The sequence below is a fragment of the Phragmites australis genome, chromosome 21, assembly GCF_958298935.1.
Source record: "Phragmites australis chromosome 21, lpPhrAust1.1, whole genome shotgun sequence".
NCBI lineage: Eukaryota > Viridiplantae > Streptophyta > Magnoliopsida > Poales > Poaceae > Phragmites > Phragmites australis.
The window spans coordinates 1,490,586-1,512,477 of record NC_084941.1 but is presented as its reverse complement, the minus strand read 5'-3'; the positions used below and the strand labels follow the sequence as shown (position 1 = coordinate 1,512,477).

Sequence of the window (21,892 nt, the reverse complement as noted above, 5' to 3'; positions counted from 1 at the left end):
GGGACACCTCATTCTTATAATATTTCCAAGGTATCCGATGACCCTCACTGACCACTAGCTTTGAGAATTCCTGATTCCTCCACTCTACAGGAAGAGAAGCATTTCCCTCCTCATCAGATGAATCCTCATCAATAATGACTTCCTCTAGCTCCTAATTCTCCCTCTCTATCTCTTCAATTATGCTAGGGATTTGCTCCCCCTCATCAACTACATCCATCAGTTACATCTCTCGCACATCCCCAACGTCTTGCCCGTCCCCCATAGTTGCTGAGTCTGCTTTATCCACCACTGTCTAACTTGTTCCTGCTACTACTTCCCCAATGTTTATCTCTCTTGGATGCTTCTGGTATGCCTCAGCTAGCAGCACAAGTGGGAGATCATGTTCACATGCTATATCTACGTACTGCCTCCAAGTAGATATCGCATTAATCGGAACAAGCTCCCTGAAGTACTCCTAAGTAGCACGGCTTAGCACAGATCTCAGCTTAAGCTCATGTTGCTGGGGATCCAGTTGAAATGACGCATCAACCACTTGCACATGCCCACTATAGTCCTCTTATTGGCTCTACTAGGTCCCTTGATGAGATGCTGAAATTCAGAGAGATCTACACCGTGTGAACCATAACCAATTTGACTTTCAGCATAATATATCTAAAAATATAGCTTATCGGACATCCCTAGAAACATCTGAAAATATGTCCAATGTTAATACCGAAAAACTATACTTCTAATTATCAAAACTCTGACAAAATTACCGGAACCGATGATCACCTAACAATACGTTTAGTTCACTACGATCAATATTGCTCCTAAGCAAACTAATCAGCCCCACAAATTTACAATCTGTCTACTTAATAAAGTTTCTAATTATCTATAATTATAACATACATCATTATTCTGTAAAATCTAGATAATCGATACTACCCTACTTTAAATACCACTATACATTTGATGCTTATCCTACTGTATTAAAATAGATCTTTATAATATACTACAAAAGATAGAAAAATATTATTTTTCTGATTACTTTGCTAAACCCTAAGTATCATATAATGTAACAACTGTTATGTCGCTAAACCCTAGATCGATACTTTAATTACTAATAAAAACATAAGTCTAGAAAAATTATCGGAAACTGATATTCAAAATCCGCAGATAAAAAACAGTAAGACTTCACCACGCTGTCTCCCTCCTCTCTCCTCCCCTCTTTCTTTTTTTCTGAATTTAAATTGCTATTTTAACCGATTTTCAACCATTTTATAGTACGTGGGCAATGAAGACGGCGCACATGCGAGGGCTAACAGCTTTTGAAAGGGCGACAAGAGGATGATTAGTCCTTACCGTTTTCCAGAAGGACTACAACTTTTTTAAAAGTTGTAGGCGACTATTTATATAAATATTATTATCAGAAATCTATTTATTTAAATATTAATATTAGGAAATATAAAAGTAAAAAAACTCGGATGTTGAGCCCGTTATCTCTACTACTTAAATGACCTTACATCTAGGCCTTATGGGCCACGATAGACTTCAGTGGGCCTTATGGGCCCATAACTACGTGTGGCCAGAACTATTCTTACGTGGTCCTTCTGCCGGTAGTGGGCCAAACTTTGGGCCAGTACATGTCCGAGAGCCCGTTGGCTCTTGGACCCTTCTACGGGCCCATTCAATCTTAGCGGGCCTTAAATTACGATAATGGGCCTTATATCTTCAATGATCTTCGGTTAGTCGTAACCACAAATACGGGCCTTTCTTGGTCAAATTCGGGGCTCACGGATCAGCTTCTACCATTGCAGTATGCAAATCTACTCGACCAACTCCTAAAATTGAGGGTCGTCCTAATCACAGTGCGCGGTGTTTTATACAATGTCCTAAAATTGCAAACAGCAAAATTACAGAGTTCTAGTCGATGGTACTGACTGAAGCATTTCCCTAGTGGCCTCCATCCGGGAGACCGATTCCGTCGTCTTTACCTCCACAGGACCTTGCAACTGACTCGAACAGCCTCTCTATCTCGGGTGCACAGCGTGTAAAGGATCTACCCCAGAAGCTGTAGCGTGGGTTCTGCAAAAAGACACGCTTTTATGTTGCCATTCCCTCATACGCGTAACTTTGAAATGGTCAAGGTAGCATACCTTTATGAGCTCAATGAAAGTAATGAGTAATCCCCAAGGATGCGGACGGTTAACAATTAGTCTTTCCAAAAGAACCCTTGTTATTTGCTCCTGGGCAATTTCCTGTGTTCCAATCGTGTGCTTCATCAGAAAGAGATTAAATGGATGCAAACGACGCTGAAATAACCTAATAGAAACAGGAGAAGGGATAGGCTGGATCAGCTACCTGGGTTGCCTCGGCAAACAAGTACAAAATGATGAAGGAAAAGTAGTGGGTATGGCTGTTTGGATAGCGCAACTGGTTAGCAATTGCATTGATGAGAAGGTAGCGACCTTCTGTGTCCATAGTCATTATAAGATTTCTGAACACCTCGGTAGCTGTTTCAATCTGGAAAATATCCATTTGAAGACTTTGATTAATTTGTGCTGATGCTGATACATTCACCTTGTTCTGCTGCAATTGTTGCACAGCCTGCATTTGCAATTTCAGTAATAAGTAATAACAGCTTAGAGTCTTGAAATATGCAAGTGACAATCAACTTTACTTTATAAGAGGCACAATTAAGCAACATCCTGACTCGAACTGTAGATAAATAGGATTGTTACGCTGATTCAAAAAAAGAATAAGTTGGTTATAGACTCAACATACAGCAGCAGTAAGAAACTAGTCACAACCCTGAACACAGCAAAATTAACTAAACATTGCACTCTTGTTGAAAATATTTAAGGAAAATAAAATAAAATATGCACATCGTTCGTACAAGACTTCCCTTTGTAAAGGAACTTGCCATAATAACCTAAAGCGAATATGATATGGTCAAAAGTTCATTTGGCATGTAGGATAAAACACATGTAAGAAAATTAAGCAATTGATTGTTAAGTGCCATAAACAAAATACAATACAGAAGGAAGATCAAGTGATGGATTTCACAACTGACCTGCATGCCAACGTAAAGAACAAGTGAATTAACTAGAGGAACATTGTAACGAGTCCCAGCAACATTTGCTTCATTTTGAGACAGCAATAACTTCTGCTTTAGATCAGTTAAAAATAGGGATCCTTCTGGTCTCTGCACGGATGCAAATGAGAGAATATATATTATCCACACCATACTTGTATTTAGGATTTACCAAAACTGTACATTCTGAATGCCACATCGGATTAGGAGGCAGCTTCTAGCACTGCCCGCTTAAATTAGAGAACTAGAATATTATCTACATCAGCCTTGCATCAGAGATGCAGAAGAAAGATAAGCGCACAAAATACAAAAACAGAGATAATGGTCATTCACCTTGAGGTATTCATCAACCTGAGTCTTCATTTGTTTTGCCTTCAAAGCACCATCCACATCAGTCATGATTCGTGGAGCTATTGAAATCTCAGCTAGCAGATCAATCTGTATTACGAGAAACAACCGGAACTGATCAAACATCTACAACCATCGGATCCACAGAACGGAAATACAAAGTCTTCACAGGTGGCAAATACCTTTAAGTTAGGAGTGGAGGGATCTGGAAGTCTCATATTGCGTGGAAAAGCACTAAGAATAACATTACGCATTTGAATGCAGCTTGGGGGAATCACATCACAGAAATTGAAGTGATAGTCACAAAGAAATTCGGGGAAGTCATGCAGTAGGACAAGTAGCACTCTCAAGGTTCCTTTGTACAAAAGGAGAATCTACAAAAGAAACAACAGTACAAGGTATATCAGAAATTCAGAATTCAGCAACCAACATACAGAGAGGTGCAACTGAAAACAAGAACCAAACTTACAGGTTGCCCCAGTTCAGCATTTCGTAGGTATGGTTCCATGAATTTGAACAAATCAACAAGCAACCTCTGGAAAAATGGCCAGCCTTTTTGTGAATTGCACATCAATAACTTTGGCATGAAGTATCTGTGGCTCACCAACTCAAGCCAAGCAAAACTATAGGAAGAAATGTAATTAGTTAACAAGCAACAGAACAGTACAGTGATGTAGTTATAGACACCAATTTAATAACTCAAGTTTCAAAAGGCACAAATATGTGGGTGTGGGTGGTGGCACGTCTTATCCTATAAAGGGAGGAGATTATTATACACGACCATAGTATATATCATTTGCTATAAACATTTCTGATATTTAGGGGGCTTAACGTCATACTAGGATGAGTTGGCCTATCATGGGCTTATCCCATGATTTTTGCTACATGACCTTGTTCCTCTTCTCCTATTGGTACTCCAGACATGTGGAATGGCATTGTGACAGACCAATCTTTTCGTACCCAAACCAGCCGAGATGGTTAGATTTGGAATTAGGATTGGATGGTTCAAGGACCAGCCAATTCTTCAAACGAGACCAAATCAAAAAACAAATATTCAAACCAGACATTTTTCCACTCTCAAGCATGTATTTTTAATTTGAATTGAGGAATGTCAAATACTAAATAGCATTTCTATATATCAGAGTGCAAGGAGGGGAAAAAACGTTGCAGTGATATTATGCATTTGAGAACTTCAATCCCAACACCAGCCATTGGAAGAAACATAATATCTAATTCGAACCACAACTATTGTTCATGAAAAGGAAAGCATGTGACATCAAAGCAAGTGGGAAATCACAAAGAATTATTGTTCATGAAAAGGAAAGCACGTGACATCAAAGCAAGTGGGAATTCACAAAGAATTCAGAAAATTGACAAGTGAAGTCAAAAGGACATTACGAACCTCCAAGCAGGAACTCTCAAGGGTTGCAGAACATGAAATGCATTTGCAAATGTAGTCAAAACCTGGTACATCTAACCATAGTCATGTAAATGGTCCAAACAAGTTTTATGTGAGACTACGTTAAAATACAAAACCAAGCATTATATGCATGTGTACCTGAAAGTTAGCACTGTCATGGTGAAGGTCAGAAGTAGTAAGCTCACTGAGCCAATTTATGAACAGACGAAAATACAGCCGAGGATTAAAAGAAGCTTTCTTTTCTTCGGCATCTTTCTGAACAATCCTGGCTGTTAGAGAGAAAATCTGCACAAAACAATGAAGGAAACGCTTTAGGTAATACCAAATACAAATTCTTGAAGATCAACCTTTATTTGTGTAACCACAGATCAACCTTTACTTGTGTAACCACTGACCTTAGGAAGAAGACTGCCTTTATCTGGTCCTAAATCCGCCGAGTGCTGCAGCAGAACACAAATCATTAACAAGTAAAAGTTGTCAAGAAGTGCTTCAGCTTACATACCACAAAATTATGATTTCCACACTTAATTTTACTCTTGTTCAATGACTAGTAAAGGACTTTTACTGTAATGTCAACTCAAAAACATGTTCCGCACTGTTCTTTAGTAAAATGAAACCACTTGAACAAAAATGAACACATTTCTATCTCTAATTACAATATATTCGAAGAAGCAAGTTCACCTACAGCATTGGTCCATGTCCAGTGCTGGCACATAGGTTTACTAGTCCTTTAATATACTAAGCTATTACAAGAATGTTTGCACAAACATTCACAAAATATTCATGGATATAGATGAAGGGATGTTCTATGACCCCACAAAATTTCATGATCAGGCTCAAAATAGTGCCCCAAATGGTACATCACTGTTAAAACTTAAATTTCCCTTTTTCATTTTCTCCAAATACAGTCAAGTATGAACATGAAACTTTGCAGAGTCTTTCCATTTTTGTTAAAAAAAACTATGCAGAGTCTTTCCAATTTTGTGAAAAAAAAACTTTGCAGAGTCATACAGTAACCTTTCCCCTATATCCACCACTATTTGGGGAATTTGGGAAGCTTACACAAGATTTCACTAGTTTGCCATGAAACTTGAGTTTAAATTGTGATATTTTTCTAGGGGATTTACATGTGATATTTTCGCCAGTAAATATATTGGACGCAGCAATTTCAGATTTATTTAACTGCTATTAACAGTTCGCACAAACAATTTAAAATTCTACCAAGTCTATCATGCTGTTAACTAGGCCAAAACTGCTATTAACAGTTCGCACAAACAATTTAAAATTCTACCAAGTCTATCATGCTGTTAACTAGGCCAAAGAAACCAAGCAGTGTTTGAGTTGACCCTAATTGAGAACTTGGTTTTAGCTTCCAAAAACGACATACATGAAAATCTCGTGTGCCTATGACCAAGGATTATCAATGCATAGAAACCTACACTCCAAAAGTTATGAGCATGCAAATAGAAAAGCATTGAATATACCTTGACCACCAAAGCCACAAGCTTTGAATATGAATCAATTGAAGAATATGAAATCTGGAGTTGCTGGGATGACTGCTGAGACATTCCACCAGGAGCAATAGGTTGCTCAGACACCACAGAGTGTGTGATAGCAAGTTCCTGGATAGTTTTACAACAACAGAAATCAAGTATCATGTGGATCAGTAGAAATATGGAACAAGAGTAAACGAACCGTGAGACTAAAGAAAAACCGGTCCGTCAAATCATCTCCCTTCAGCAAGCCATTCTGTTGCAACTGCAAAATGTAACGACAATACACTGAATCGCCCATAGCTGGATGATCACAGATTTGACACCACTCAGAAAACAAAACAGCAACCTGTGCAACAATGAAATACATTAGTTTTCTAGGAAGTTTAAAGCTCAAACATTGAATAACAAAAGAATTCCAAGATACGCCAATCAATTACCAGTGAGTCATGGATTTACAATCTCTGATGCAAAGCAATAAGAAGAATATATGCTCGACTATAAAATTTATCATAGAATTGAAACATATCACAAAGTGTCACTGAATCACATTAACAATTTAGTATATTATCTTTCTACCATCCATGTGAACTATACATATCAGTAACTAAAATAAAACAGTACTAATATCATCCAGGTCAATTTCTTTTGGAAATTTATTCATCTGACAAAAGAAACCACGATATCATAAGTTGTCTAATCCCTCTGCGCAAGAGAACTACATCTAACAAGTAACAACAGAAAATTATATGGAAACACCTTCAAAAGGTCTTCCATGTTAAATTCTCTACTAAATAAACAAAGCAAGTAATCAATATTCCTTATCTTTACAGTACATTAGCGACAGATAGCTACCTACCAGAAATTTGATTGACTCACACAAAACCATAATTATATGCATAACCACATCATCTACTAATCTTCAAGTTATCATGCACAATTGCACATACAGTAAACATGCAATATAAAGAATACTTGCCAACAAAATGAGTCTATACATTCTTTCATAAAGAAAGGAAATATTGCTGTTAATAATAATATTAGGCCCTAACATATGTTAAATAAGTTGAATTCAACACGTGGATACACTGGGTTTGGCTTATTGCCTGGCTATAACAATTTGGTTATAAACTACTGCTTTTCCAACAAGGAGAGAACTAATAGCAAATAAGATAAAATACTAATTTCTCTAAGCTAGCATTGAAAAGTTACATATGTGTGTTATCACTCCTGGGCTCCTAGCCAGATAGACAGCAACAAATGCTGATTGCTTTGATTGTACACTTGTTCACAACAAGCAATATCGTAACACTAAGAGATACATCGCACAACTGAACCATATCACAACATTAAGGCACACATATCACATATATTGGAGTATATTGAAGATATTGATACACCACCAGTGTAGCATACTAGATGCTATTTTCAGAAACAATACAATTAGTGAAGTACTACAAGAGTGACTTCGTAAATGCATATGCGAGAAGTGCCAACAAATCTGTAGTACTTATTGTTGCAACATCATAACAAAATCCTTGAAGGAAATGTATGATGCCTAATATCCAAAGAAAAAGATAGTAATTCGACGTGTTTCACAAACCTTGTCCTGAAAATCAACAGCATTAGACAAAGCAATGCCATCAGCATTATTGCTTTCGTTATTCATCAAAGGACGACCCAATAGAACCTGTCACCATTCAGGAGCAATTTACAAGAAGTCAGAAAATGGTATATTATAAGGAAATTAGTGACCATTAATCAATATTCAGACCTATTTATCCCTTGATTGTCTAATGCTGTTGATTACAAGAAGTCAGAAAAAAGGCTGACCTTTTCATCCTTCCAAGCAGCATAGCTAGCACTGTTGTTGAAACTACTCCTTGCAATCTCAATCAAGTGCTGCAATGAATCAGGTGAGCCGGGCCTGATTGCAAGCTGTAACACAGCACATATTACCACTTATCGGTAAGCCAACTAGGTGACAAGACCAAAAACATAAAACATCCAATCATAAATGCAATACCTTCGATAAGGCATCAACGACATTAAAAAGCTCGGAGGTGCTACTGGATTCTTGGCTAACCAATGTCTGGATAAGTGATATAGCAAATTCCGTTGCAGTCTCTGAGGACGAATAAAGGCAGTCCATAAATACTCAGTGATTAGAATATCTAAAATTATGAAGTAGCGCATTGCTTAAAGATTTCAGAGGCACACAAGATTTCTGCATGCTTCAAATCAATATGGGTACCTAAACAAGCATAAAGCCTAACTGCTTAACGCATCGTAGGGCATTTTAGTGACTTTTAAAAGCGATTTTATTAAATATTTTTGGATATATAAGTTAATTGACAGTCTTTATTTTGAACCACAACAAATATTTAGTACAAGCAGAAATTTTATGTAACTATGTCAAACTTGCGCTAAGATAAACAAGATTCAAACATAACACATGTTCTCATTTATTTTCCCTTAATCAGGGATTCAGCAGATACCCATCAGAAAGCATGTAATAGCATGTTGCACATTCTAAAGGAAGTGAGCCACTATATCATTCGAGATTTCAAGAACTATAGATGGGGACCAGTTTCTGTTCTAAATCCGAAAAAGGTTGAAATGGAGTTGCTTCATTGTGGCGATTGTCTTTTACCATGTTAAATGGATACACACTATAATAAAATAAATACAATGAATCATTTACCTTGTCCGCTTAACCTTAACAGTCATGTTTTGCATTGTATAATCCCAGTGAAACACTACAGCGACCTAATCAGCGGATCAATAGGCCTAATTACTTCACTTCATTAGTTTCAGCAGGCCAAAAGACCCTCGCCTATATTCCTTAGTATCACACGAGTGACACAAAATAAGCCATAGGATTACGCATACAGTTTTTTCTTTATACACGAATTCGACCCAATTAGAAGGATACATAAAAATCTGCCTAATGTTTAGGTGATAAGTACCAAGGACTGTTTGCTTGCTAATTTCTAGATAGAGCAATGTTAGTACTATCTATTATCCACATACCACCTAGCCCAATTTAAACAGCTGAATATGCTATGTTTCAACGTACTATTTCTTCCACCATCAATAAGCTTCGCCAAATGAACGTTGTACTCCCCAATATTAAGAAGCTCAAAACGAATAAGTCCAATAATTATGTCGATGTTAAACTTCTTCTCTTCATCGGAATATATTACCTGCACAAACTAATGATTAATAAAACAAAACAAGTTCCAGAAATAAATTGCAACAAAAACTAAGTAAAAATTCCAAGTAAACTAGGCACCAGACGACATCACTTTGTAAAACAAGAGAAGGTTACTCTAAAGGTCCCTATACTTATAGCAACATCCCATATGGTGTACATAGCCCTAAATATGCCATAAGTGTTGACTATGATCGTTTCTGCAACAATATGAGCCAGAAGAGATTAAAACGTGAAGGTGCACACTGAATTTACATACAATACATAGAGAGAGAACTCTCCCAGTTGTACAGCAGTCAATAAATGAACAACAAACAAATAATAGAAGAAAGGACAACAGAATCAGATCTTCTCAAGGAGTTAGAAGTGGCACAGGTTAATATTTAACTTCAGAATAAAAACAGATGACTACTGCAGAGAAACATACCCAGCTTGTTAACTCTTTAACAACAAGTTTGCAAACATCACGTACTGCGACCAGGGTTGCTAGAAGCCATGTGACAAAATTACTCTTTGACGCATTTTCATACAAACTTCTGAAAACCTGGAACCAGAACAACCAAACACTCAAGAAGGAAAAGAGAAAATAAACGAAACAAATGTTAAACTTGTAGCAGAAGTGATGAATAAACCTTCTGTGCAACCGCTAGCGCAATTTCATCCCGACTGACACATCTGAGCAAGATATCAGGAACTTCCGCGATAACAGACTAAACATAACAATAGTCCAAAACAAATGCCACATTGTCAAGAAAAGAGTAATCTACTAGGAAATGTATCTAGACCAACAATACAGAGAGATAAAATAACAGAAAATATGAAACCTCTCGTAAGAAATATTCAGATATGAAGCTGCATAGCTGACCTGAATTTCCACATCTTTGCCATTATTTGCAATCAAGGCTTCCAGCTGAAAGGTAGAGATAAAATAGGGAACTTGGTCAATGAAGTGTTGCCAAAAAGGTGTGTGAGACTGTAATGCAGATGGCAGCTAGAGCCAAAACAAGTAAAAACAAGGGTAGGTGGGTAAAAAGAAATCTAATAGCATAGTGACTTGTGGTTGAAGACTATTTGCATATAGCAGAAAAGACCCAAATGCAAGTTTCGAGCTATTGAACAGAAAACCCTGGGCACACACTACAAGAAAGTTCATTTCTAGGTTCACTTTAGTTACTAACAAGCTGACAAAGATCATGTCATTCCTCTATAATACCAACTGAATTCAAATACAATTACCATCCAATATAAAGAATATTGTTACCTTCTGAGAAACTAGCTGATATCTGTCCAATGCATCACCGGTACTCAGGGGTTCAGGAAAAGCAGATCCTGGATGATTAATAGCAATCATGGGCGAAGGCGGTACTGCAGCACCTATATCCTGGCAGCAGTGTTACGCAAATTTAAGAAATCAATTTTCAGTATATTTCAAGTAAATATGAGACTAGAAGTGACTAACTTTAGTCATAGTTGCTAGTTCACCCACTAGAAGGTCACTAGGTGCCATAGGAGGAAATACAGCTGCAAGATTTGTGGTTCCGCAAACTTGGCCAGAGGTGTCACTTGTGCTAACTTGAGCAGAGTCTCTGCAGAAGGTGAAATCCAAAACTTCAGAACAAGGTGCTCCAATTAAAAGGTAAGACAATAGAGGGAAGTTCATGCATCCTTACCTTGAAAGTTGTGTAGCACCAGGATCTGTCTTGTCAGGTATTAGTTCTTTTGATTGACTAGCAGATGTAAACGGGGCAAATTGGAGAGTTGAAAAACTAGTGGAGGCTGATGGTGCTAAAATTGGACCATGAGCTGGAGCAATACTGGAATCAGTTGGGGCAACGGCCACGGTTGTAGCAGAAGTTGCTGCACCAGCATTTTGACTACTCTGGCTATGCCATACAGTGATGAAGTCCTGAAATCGATACCAAAATAAGATGCAGGTATTTGGAACAGAAGATTTGCTGAATAAGGAGAAATTTATGATCTGTGGCTTCACCTCATATACTCGTCGTTGGGCAGCAGACAAATTACCAGAAAGCTTAGGACGAAGTGCATTAGGGACACGTGTAAGACCTTGAGTGTAAGGAAACACATCATAATATGCAGATCCATGTAGCTCTTTTTGTCTCCTGAGTTGTGAAAAAGGCTGCTTGATGTCTCCATCAATCGTCTCAACAGCCTGCAAGAATATCATTGGCGTTGTGATGCTACAATGGAAATCTCATAGTTTTTGCCTTATACACTTATCGATACCATAGTAAATAGTAGAAACAAGATACCAATATGAACTTATAAGCAAACAAAAAAAAAAGGAATATGCTGCAGATTGCTGGGAAGCATAATCAAAATGCCAAAGAGCTACCTTGCGCGTTGCTACAGTCTCTATTAGAGCACATCCAAGATCCAGATTATCATTAATTAGAATAAGAATAATTTGCTCAGTGGTTTCACTGTTACTAATCAGGTTCTGAACGAGACTTCGAAGATGAGACAACAAAGCAACGCGAAGAGGCTCCTGCAACAAAAGACAGAACAATTGAATAATCATTCATACATGAGATCCAACCTAAACAAACGAACTAATCAAGAAGTTGAAAATGCAACTAAACCCACAAACCAAATCTAAGAAGCCTTAAGAAGAAATACCTTGGAAGTAACATGGGCTAAACTTCCAGCTAATGTACCAACCATCAGATGTGCAGAGCGAGATATGGCACCATCATCGGATTCCATCGCATAATCCTACAGGAAAGCAAACATGTCAGCATGTTACAAACTAATCCACCACAGTAAGACAGATCTAATGCAGATGGACAACTAGCGCAACATTCCAAGATGTTTACCTTTAAAATAAGTTCTTTGGTGGTTCGGCCAGCTATTGTAACACTTCTTTGGATGACAGGACCTATAATCTCCTTAATAGCCTTATCCAAAGCCACATCCATGATTCTATGAAGATCAAGAATGTTGTCAGATCAGTAAAAGAAATTATAGTGTAAGCTAAGCTTATCTTGAGAAAACTTACTTGCTATACTGCAATTGTGGGCCAAGAGAGTTAAGCTTTTCATTGATTCTGAAATATATATCAGCACGTGGAATGGCTGCCATAAGCTGTAAAGAACCCATTCAAGGAAATAAGTTAAGTACAGAAAATTTGAAGTTAAAGAAAAAAACTAGAAAAGCAACAAAGGGTAAACCTGACTGAGAGAAAACGGAGACGGTGATGGTGTTTGAGGTGGTGCAACATGGGTCAGGCTGTGAGAGTTAACCTGTTCAGGCATGATTAGAGCAACCTTATCATCTTCTACCATGCTGTTTGGAGGTAGACGAATAGGTGTTGCATACTGCAAAACAGAAGTATTCTAAATGAATTAAAACAGAAGAATACAAACTTCTGAAATCTTTGTTGATTGAGAGCAGTAAACCGACCTGGTTTAGCATATTTGGAAGGCTTGTAGCACGGGAAGTGCTATTAATCTCAGGTTGCAGTTCCACATGGTTCATTGAAGGAACTATACCAGAGGAGACCTCTGCAACTGCTGGTGCTGCAGACGCACTAACATCTTTATTTGAAAAATCCGGATTCCCCATAACTTGGCGAATCCGATCTTTAAGAAGAGAAGATGGTTTTACATCTTTCATGTCCACACTAAGATTCTTAAACAAGACCTGTGTCCCCAAATAATCACAATTAGATATCACTATTTTAAGCAGAATATATCCCTTAGTATCACAATATAGAATATGCCAACAACCTCAATGTCGAATTTTAGGTTCATCTTGAGATTTGGTAGATTATAGATCTCAACAAGTAGACTAAGAATGCCCATTGTCCATGGATTTGGGGGACGATATGCTACACTTGAGTGGCAAGGTTCAAGAATCTGAAAAACAACACCGTCACAATGAAAGGCAAAAAAAAGCATGTACTTCCTTTTTAAAATGAGATCAACATAAAGAGCAGCACCTTTGAAGTAAACGGAATGACCGCAATCATCAACCCCCTTTCATAAGCCTGAAAAGGGGGAATCAAAATGGAGAATGTCAGGTCAAGAAGAAGCATTATATTTAAGCTGCTGCTTGGCAAACATCATTGCACAAATCTGTAACAGGCAAAATTCCACATAAAAGCATTCCACTCCACAAATATATGCAACTTAAACACAGGTTAATTCAGCATTCAATTCATATTTCAAAAGTAAAAAGACAGCAAGCGATACACGGGAAGTAACAAAGATCTTGAAGGTTGGATGCAGCAACTAACAGAAAAAAGGTAAGTTATGGTATGAGCTTGACACAGCATTACAGAAATGAAGAAAACAAAGGACATTAATTTGAATCAAAGTATTACCTCAACTATTAGAACCTTCGGGTCAATTTCCTTTGCTCGTAATGTTTGGTTCCTACCTATAGTGGATTTTCCAAGCCAACTACCAAGATTTTTTAGCAACGAACGCTCTTCAGAACTTGATTTAATAAGATCTGATTGTAATAAGGCCTGTTGAAACAAAATTTTGAGTTTTCAAGTTGAGCAAGAACGAAAAACAAAATGACAGCTATGAGTGGACATAACCTTGCAGTTCACATACGTAGCTTTCATTATTTCCTTATTCAAGGATTTTGAGTTAACCTTGTCAAAAACCTTCAAATACAAGTCATGAAAATTTGGCTCAATGCTTGCCCTGTAAAGAGATGTGCAGAATTCTGTAATTTAACATGTTTCGTTGCATGAAAATAAAGCAAGTACATTTGTCATCATGGGTACCTTTTCATGACCATGTATTGCGCAAACCAAGGATAATACTTCTCCAGCAAAACCTCATTAAATTCTTTTGCCTTAGCCTCCATATTGGAGGTGGAAATATTATTGATCATGAAGAATATTTTGTCTTGAACTTCAGATGGAGGGGCCTAGGTGACAATACGAGAGTTAGTCCTCCAAAATTGAACTTATATGGTCATTATCCCACAAACACTCCAAATAAGATAACAAAAACTATACTCAATGTCCTCAAAAACCTGATCCAACGTGGCATTTAGGTCTTTAAACTAGATTTTTTTGTCTTTTGGGTTCCCTAAAAATTTAGATGAGGACCTAATTCACTCTAAAAATTAAACAAACCTCAATTGGTGTATCTCTTCGTTCTGCTGCAGCAACAAGAGTCTCAATATTTAAAGCAGCTCCAAATCCTGTAGTGTAAGAAGATGGTCGAAGAATGCCTGGAAAAAGATGGGGTGTATCCATAAAGACAATCATGGCATATATTATAGGGCAAATGATCACCACGACTAAAGTAAATTAATGTGACCTTCCTGGTTAATATTTACTCAATATGTGAGCAAGAAAATAACCTGATGGAGCCAAACTTCTAGATCGTAGAAAACCAGAAGGTTGTGAACGAGCTGACACAGTGCTAGAAAGATGAGGAGAGGCTTGAGAGGGCGGTGACACAGCAGCCTGCACTTGTTTAGTTGTTCATATTTTTCAACAGGTTAAAGAAAACATAGTGTTAAACTTAATATTCAAGAGAGATGATAGGACAGATTACAGCATTTGTCAAGCATCACACAACATGGAAATTTAGCATCTAATACCTTTGGAATAACACCTAAATCAATAGGTTGACCAATAGGCATAATGGTTTTGGCTTGAGTGATATTAGTAGAGCCCGTGGACCTCTCCTCAAGATAACCCTGGTGCCTCTGTTGCAGTGCAAAGGAAGAAATTGTCCTGTCTAGTTGTGTTGGAGTTGAATTTATGAACTGCCATGATGCTTCAGAAGCCTACATAAGCCGAGCATTTATTTCAGAAAATGAATAGGTAGTGATAGCAGTACATCAATTGAGAAAGTATGTCAAATAATCTTGTTAACTTAGAGAATGACAAACATGTAGAAAGAGGCAGTAGTTACTGCAACCAGTTGAATGTTTCCTGCTTGAATTTTCTTCTTGAGATGTGAGTGTACCTCTATGTTTTCAATAGATTGTGAACCAGAACCGCGCTGATCCACAGAAAGCATGGGGCTCAGATTTGGCTCATTTTGACTCAATGATATCTTAGCAAGTGCTTGCTCAATTGCAGAAACTAATTCAGCATGTGTTCCACGAAGATGTGAAATCTGAAGTATATGGTTGCAGTACTGTGGCCACTCAATTAAGCGATCCATAAACTGCTCCAGCGCTGTTGTACCGAACATAAACATCTGCAACCATCATGCCATCAGCGCTACAACTTCCACATACAGAATGGTGGGAGAGACTGAAGATAACTGAAACAAGAAAGTAACTGCAGCCAACCTTTGAATCAATAGATTTACGCAGGGCATCAAGAACACCCCGTAGAGCAATTCCAAGTGTCAGATGAGCCACAAGTTGATGTTTAATGACAGAGCCTATTTCCAAAAATAAATACATACATCAGAATCAATTTCATCAGCAGATAATGACTTGGAACTTCGGCAGAACATATTTCATGTGCTGCATGCAAGCCCGCAAGACAATCATCCAATACTACTAGTATATCCTAACTTATTTTGAAAAATGTCACTGACAGGATAAACACAAATATGTAGATAAAAATCTAAGAAACATGATAGCCTGATAACTTAATATGCAAGCTCATTGCGAACAATGCTGGAAAATATCACCCAATTTAGATGACCCAGAAGCAAGCACAGTATGCATGTGGAACAAAACTATTTCTTGTAAAAGATCAAAAGAACATGCATTCAAATGAAGCCAGAGAGTCATGAACAAAAAAATTGAAATCATCTAACATATTTACCTCTCATAAGTCATATAACTGCAGCACTAACTTCCTAACAACAATAACAACAAAGCCCTCTAATCCCAAGCAAGTTGGGTAGGCTAGAGACATAACCCAACAAGAGCTACCAATAAAGATGATAAAAAGGTAAATAATACTAGTAATAAAAGTAATAATGATGATAGTGGCTTCCTAACAACTAAATAAAATTGAAAATACAGTCACAGAGCACCAAGACCTAGTTGCAACAAAGTTGCATCCAAAAAATCTATTATGCCACAAGCTATAAAGCAACAAGCTAAAAGTTCTGGAAATACAACTTCCCCAGTCAACATACTGGAAACATTGCAACTATAGTCAATAAGGTACTGTCCAATGCAAATGTGAGTATCTGGGTAACTTAAGCAACAAAAAGCAAAGAAAGCGTGAACACTTACCAAAAAGCACAGCAACTAATTTAAGTTGTGTATCTGGAAACTTTGGGAAGAACTTGTATTCTTCTAACAGATTTGAGATCATGCAATCAAAAATTGATTGTTCCCTGCTTGTCCATCATATTACCGAATCGAAACATCAGCAAGTGAATCAACAGAATAGACAGAATTCAACTTTAAAACAAATCATCATGGGGGAAAAGGTGAAGGACAAAATATGCTGGCAATTGTTTCTGGATAGTAACTCAGACAACTAATTTACATAAGTGCCTTGTCTATGCAAATACAAAGGAACTATTTTTGCCACCAGCTGCCTCACTGATAGGTGGAACTCCAGGCACATTTCAATGAGAGAAAACAATGGATAAAACAAATTATAAAGCGACTCATAGGGGAAAAGTACATTTTCCCTAAAAAATGTTCTACAAACATGTCAGCACCACGTAAAAAATAGAAGGTCATGGCTAGATTAATAAGTAAAAATACAGAAAATCCGAGGATCAAAAGAAACAAGTTCAGCCGCTATGTAGTATGCCCATATTACAATTTTCACAAGACTTCATTTGTACCATTTTTTATGAATCAGAAAGGCAACAGATTAAGTGGAAAGTAGATCCAGTCAGGTACGAAAAGCACCTCTTGTCTTTAGATTCTTTGAAGCGTGAAAGCATTTGTATCATAGCATCAGTGCTTATCTGTCCAGCAAACATCTGTTGAAAATAAATATTTGCCAGAGCTTCAACGTCTTTAGAACCTCCATCAGAAGTAGGCATGTCCCTTCCAGCAGCACCATGATTCCTTGATTCATACACTGCTTCAACTCTCCTTAGTTCATCCACTAGTTGGTTAGACAACGGCTGCCCCGAGTGAGAATGGAGAACCTGAAAACGTAACACCATTTGTGCATATGTTTACACTCATGCAAAAAGAAGACAATAGATGATAGCAAAAGCACAAAAGAAAGTAAGATAATTGAAACCTTTATAAATACAGGACAAGAGTCCTGGCAGATATTCGTAATAGTAGCTTGAGGATGTTGAATGACACCTTCCGCAGCATCATAATTTGTGTTTACCATAATTTCTTTCAAGAGTTTAACACAATCCTGGGAGTACAGGCGTTAGCATGCAAATCATAAAGCCGAGGTGGACTGGGAGTACATGTAGAAAGGCAACATCTCCACGAAATGTGATGGGAAAGTCAAGTGTACTACCTCAAAAAAAGTCTCTCTTTGTGAATTCAACTTTTCGGTCAGCCATTTCTCGAGTTTGCCATGATCTTTCCTAAAGGAAACTGTAGCAAGTCTAATGCTAAACGTGAACGGGGTGGAATCAAGGACGGTAGACAAAATCTGTTTCAAAGGAAAAGGGTAATGAAACAAGCAGTAACTAAAGCCATCAATATCAGAACAAGCTTTTGTTGCATAACCATGAATGTCATATGCATATACTTAAATGGTGTAATTAATGCTAATTTCAAAAACAGATCTTTAAATAGAGCATCAAGTAATTGACTAATTGCTATATTGCATCAAATTTTTAGGATTTTATTCCAATAACAAAACGGTTGGCAAACCAAGGTTGCTTCCATAAAATGTTTATTAATAAAGTGATCCACGGTGAACCAACGACCAAACATATTAGGCCCTATTTGGCAGGGCTCTAGCTCCCAGCTCCACCTCAAATCTGGAGTTTGTAGGCTAAAATAAAGTGGTTTAAGACTACTTTTAGTCTAAAATGGAAACAAAATAGCTTACCCGAACACTGCTAGTGTACCCTCAGCTCCAGCTCCATGAATTCGTGAGCTACGAATACACAGCTCCAAGAATTCTTGGACCTGGAGTTGTGCCAAACAGGACCTTAATTTTAACAAAAAATGAGCTTTCAACTTATCATAAGCCATGATTGCACCACACATGGAAAATGTGTTATCAAAACCATCCTTGCAGCAAATACATATTGCCCACAGTTTAAACTTCAAAAACTTATAAGAGTATCTTCACCGTCATTTTTGTTAGTTTAGTTTTCTTTCATAGGCGCCATCATGGCTTAGCAAGCCATTACTATTTTTATTTTTTTTAGGTTGCCAATACTTTTCTCTTGTATTGATAAATCAGTTTAACAGCCATGAAATGCCATTAAAACACCCAATTAAAACCATCCATGTGACAACTACAAGCTCAAAGTTAAATTTATCTGTCGTCATATTCACTATGCATGCAATCATAGTCAGCTTACCTAATAAAAAATCGTTAAATTACATGACCCCACAGAGTCAACAGACTCGTTAAACAGAGTTATCATTTTAACTTCCAACCGGGAAGAGAAAAAAACTGTTAAAAAGGCAGCTCCGTTGCTAACTCGCTACATAAGATTTCGTGTTATCATGTTACCTTTAGATCTTCACATATCTCAACAGTTCTCAGAAGACAACTTATGTCAGAATGAGCATCAACAAATCCTCGAAGAGTAAGGCAAGGGTTGACATGCCAGAGATAGTTCATAAGACTGCTGTGCAGAGTGTCCTCCTTCAGCATAGCAGGAAAAACACAAGACAATACCTCGTGTTGGAGGAGATTATATGTAGTCTGCAATAAGAAGATTAGAGTTCACGATGGTTAACAAACATGCATTATTCAAGGTAATATATTCAGCACTACTCAGAACTGAAAACATACATTGATGTGGCTAACACCAAGAAGTAATACTTCAGGACAATGAATCAGAGGGTAGTCAAGCATCGACCGCACTGGCTTTGCATAGCCAAGTTCAGCAAGCTGGCATAACACCTCAAGAAGTTCTAGGCAGTACCAAGCCTGATTGCCTTGAGTTAGATTTGCCAACTCTGGAAAAGCCTAAAGAATATAAGAGAGGTTATATGTGTGCCAATACAACATGTTATTATTAAAAAAAGACAAGCTGACAATACATTAAGATGAGATACCATCTTTCTGGTACAATGTGCGAATGTAAATGTATCAGAGGGCGAAGCCACCGCATGTTTCAAGAATGACAATTGTCCTTCTGTATTCTTCCACAATGACCCACAGACCGCATGAAGTGGAAATGGATCCTACATGATTCGATGAACAATTCAGCTGTATGCTTCAGGAATCTAGTGCCCAGAAGGCCAGAATTAGAAATACTTGTATATACCTTGCAAGCTCGAGAATATACAGACATCAATAAACAAAAAGCTGCTTCATCAGGGATATTGAAACCCTCGTGATCAAGATTTTCTGTTACATGTGTCCAATTAGTTTGAGGGGCCTGCATTTTGGAAGTACAGTAAGAAGAAAGAAAGTGAAATAAAATAACTAACGAGCAGCAAAAACGAAGATGATAAAGGCTCACAATTTCATTGATTGAATCCACAAGAACATCTATATTCCATGTAGTTAACTGAGATGAGTCAATTGTTTGGTTATTCCCAAAGGCCGAAAGGAATGTTGAATATGTGTTGTGAGCCTCACCAAGACCAGTACGAGTGGAAACAACTGCCCCAAGCAACTTAGAAATTCCCATATCATCAAGAGGCTCAAAACGTGATAGTATTTCTTTACAATGAGCAATGTCAGAAGCACATCCATATCCCAGTTCAGTGATGATGTCGGCCATGCTTATTTGTTTCCCAATTTCAGATAAAAGGGAATCAAAATCATCATCTAAGCTACCGATGCACAGCTCCGTAAGCCTGTAGGACACAAAAATAGCAAAGAAAAACACATGAATACAGCAACATAAAACATGAAACAAACATATATAAAGGAGACAACTCTGTAAACCTGAAAGAATTTGCTGGATCGGCATTGACTTCCTTCAGCGGGACAGGAACATAGAATGGCCTCTCTTTGACATTTAACAGGGAGACAATGTTAGTAAAAGAATCCATATGCTTTGAGAGGCCGTCAGTCTGGTGAAGAAACATGACAATCTCCTGAATTCGGTCATTTGATACAGAATGAGCATGATTTGAGCATAACTCCTCAATTTGAGCAATTGAAAAAAAATTCCCTACAAAGCAAAGAAGTAGATAAGCATCTAGAAAAGGAAAAGTTAGAGTTCACAAAATCTTGCAAAAAAAAAAAGGACTTCCCAAACCATTTACCTTGCACATTCAAGTCTAGATTTTCAGAGTCTGACAGAGCAAGTCCAATTCCAACCCTCTCAGCTGCTGATAGTTCAAGTTCATTGGACAGAGTTTCAATGAACCCATCACCGGCAGGTATTGTCCTCAGTGCTTCGCAGAAACTGGTGCTGAAGTACGGTTTGTACACACAATATCTGAAGATGACGGAAAGAAGATCACGTTTCAATTGGGGGTTCTTTGCCCCGCCGACATTCAGCAGCACTTCATCCACACAAACTTGAAGCAACAAAACGCATCCGTCAGGACTGCAATCCGCTAGCTGAAACAATAGAAGTTAGTAAGACACATGTTAGAATGCTTTCGTGAAGCTAGAGGAAACGCGGATCACTGTGCATGTAAAAAATGATTAAGGCGGCTATAACGCAGCTAAATCCGCCGAAATCCTAGAATACCATTAACATTGGAATCGTTTCTAAGCACGGATCAACAATGGCCAGATTTTTGGTGGATCCAGAGGAGCGAATTGCGAATCGATCGCCACGCGCGCATGATTGAAACGAAGCACACCATGTCTAGGGTTGGGGTGGGTAGCTGATGCTGGAGCGTTACCTGGCAGAGCTCGCGGTAGATGGAGTCGAAGGTGAGCTCGTCGGCGCCCTGGATAAGGGCGCGCACCTCCGCGGCGACCGCGGGGTTGAACGGGATCATCCCGCCGGCGGCGAGCGGGGAACGCGCGCGGCGATACTTGCTAGGGCTGGGTCGCTGCTGGTCTCTGCTACGAGCGCGAGGCGGAGAGAGCGCAGGCGAGGGGAGGGGCGAGGGAATTGGTTTGTTGCAGACTTCGCTTAGCCATCTCCAACCGAATCTCTTCGCGATTAAATTATCGTTCCTTTCTAACACTTTAATAGTTTCCTTTACGATTCCATTTTTTCACTCTAGCATTCTCACTTTTCCCTTCATAAATCCAAATATAGTTAGAGATGGTTTTACGGTTATTTATTTTAACCATAAATTTTAAAAAATAACTTATAAATTATGAATTGTAAAAAAAACTTGATTGT

At 38.1% G+C, this 21,892-nt stretch overlaps 1 protein-coding gene across 2 annotated transcripts; it reads right to left on the bottom strand.

The window, feature by feature from the left end:
• Positions 1 to 1,749: 1,749 nt before the first annotated feature.
• On the bottom strand, positions 1,750 to 21,686 carry LOC133903692 (uncharacterized). Of its 2 annotated transcripts, none has more exons than XM_062345133.1 (51): positions 21,441 to 21,686; positions 20,850 to 21,150; positions 20,527 to 20,755; positions 20,096 to 20,435; positions 19,898 to 20,011; positions 19,686 to 19,814; positions 19,420 to 19,596; positions 19,135 to 19,329; positions 17,956 to 18,093; positions 17,722 to 17,847; positions 17,379 to 17,623; positions 16,746 to 16,849; positions 15,840 to 15,934; positions 15,509 to 15,745; positions 15,138 to 15,326; positions 14,895 to 15,000; positions 14,665 to 14,762; positions 14,308 to 14,453; positions 14,116 to 14,224; positions 13,894 to 14,040; positions 13,510 to 13,557; positions 13,298 to 13,426; positions 12,972 to 13,211; positions 12,740 to 12,886; positions 12,568 to 12,653; positions 12,386 to 12,491; positions 12,189 to 12,284; positions 11,905 to 12,057; positions 11,539 to 11,721; positions 11,219 to 11,454; positions 11,008 to 11,134; positions 10,810 to 10,929; positions 10,414 to 10,458; positions 10,181 to 10,258; positions 9,976 to 10,092; positions 9,414 to 9,540; positions 8,361 to 8,461; positions 8,168 to 8,272; positions 7,938 to 8,024; positions 6,537 to 6,683; positions 6,326 to 6,463; positions 5,237 to 5,281; positions 4,980 to 5,126; positions 4,824 to 4,894; positions 3,891 to 4,044; positions 3,604 to 3,795; positions 3,407 to 3,511; positions 3,053 to 3,184; positions 2,341 to 2,586; positions 2,136 to 2,237; positions 1,750 to 2,064 (listed from the first exon to the last, which is right to left on the bottom strand). In XM_062345133.1, exons 1-51 carry the CDS (start codon positions 21,537 to 21,539, stop codon positions 1,933 to 1,935), a joined length of 7,266 nt encoding a protein of 2,421 aa, XP_062201117.1. In that variant the 5' UTR covers positions 21,540 to 21,686; the 3' UTR covers positions 1,750 to 1,932. The 2 variants fall into 2 exon arrangements, with proteins under 2 accessions (XP_062201117.1, XP_062201118.1); XM_062345134.1 differs by having other exon boundaries at positions 4,824 to 4,885.
• Positions 21,687 to 21,892: the final 206 nt, after the last annotated feature.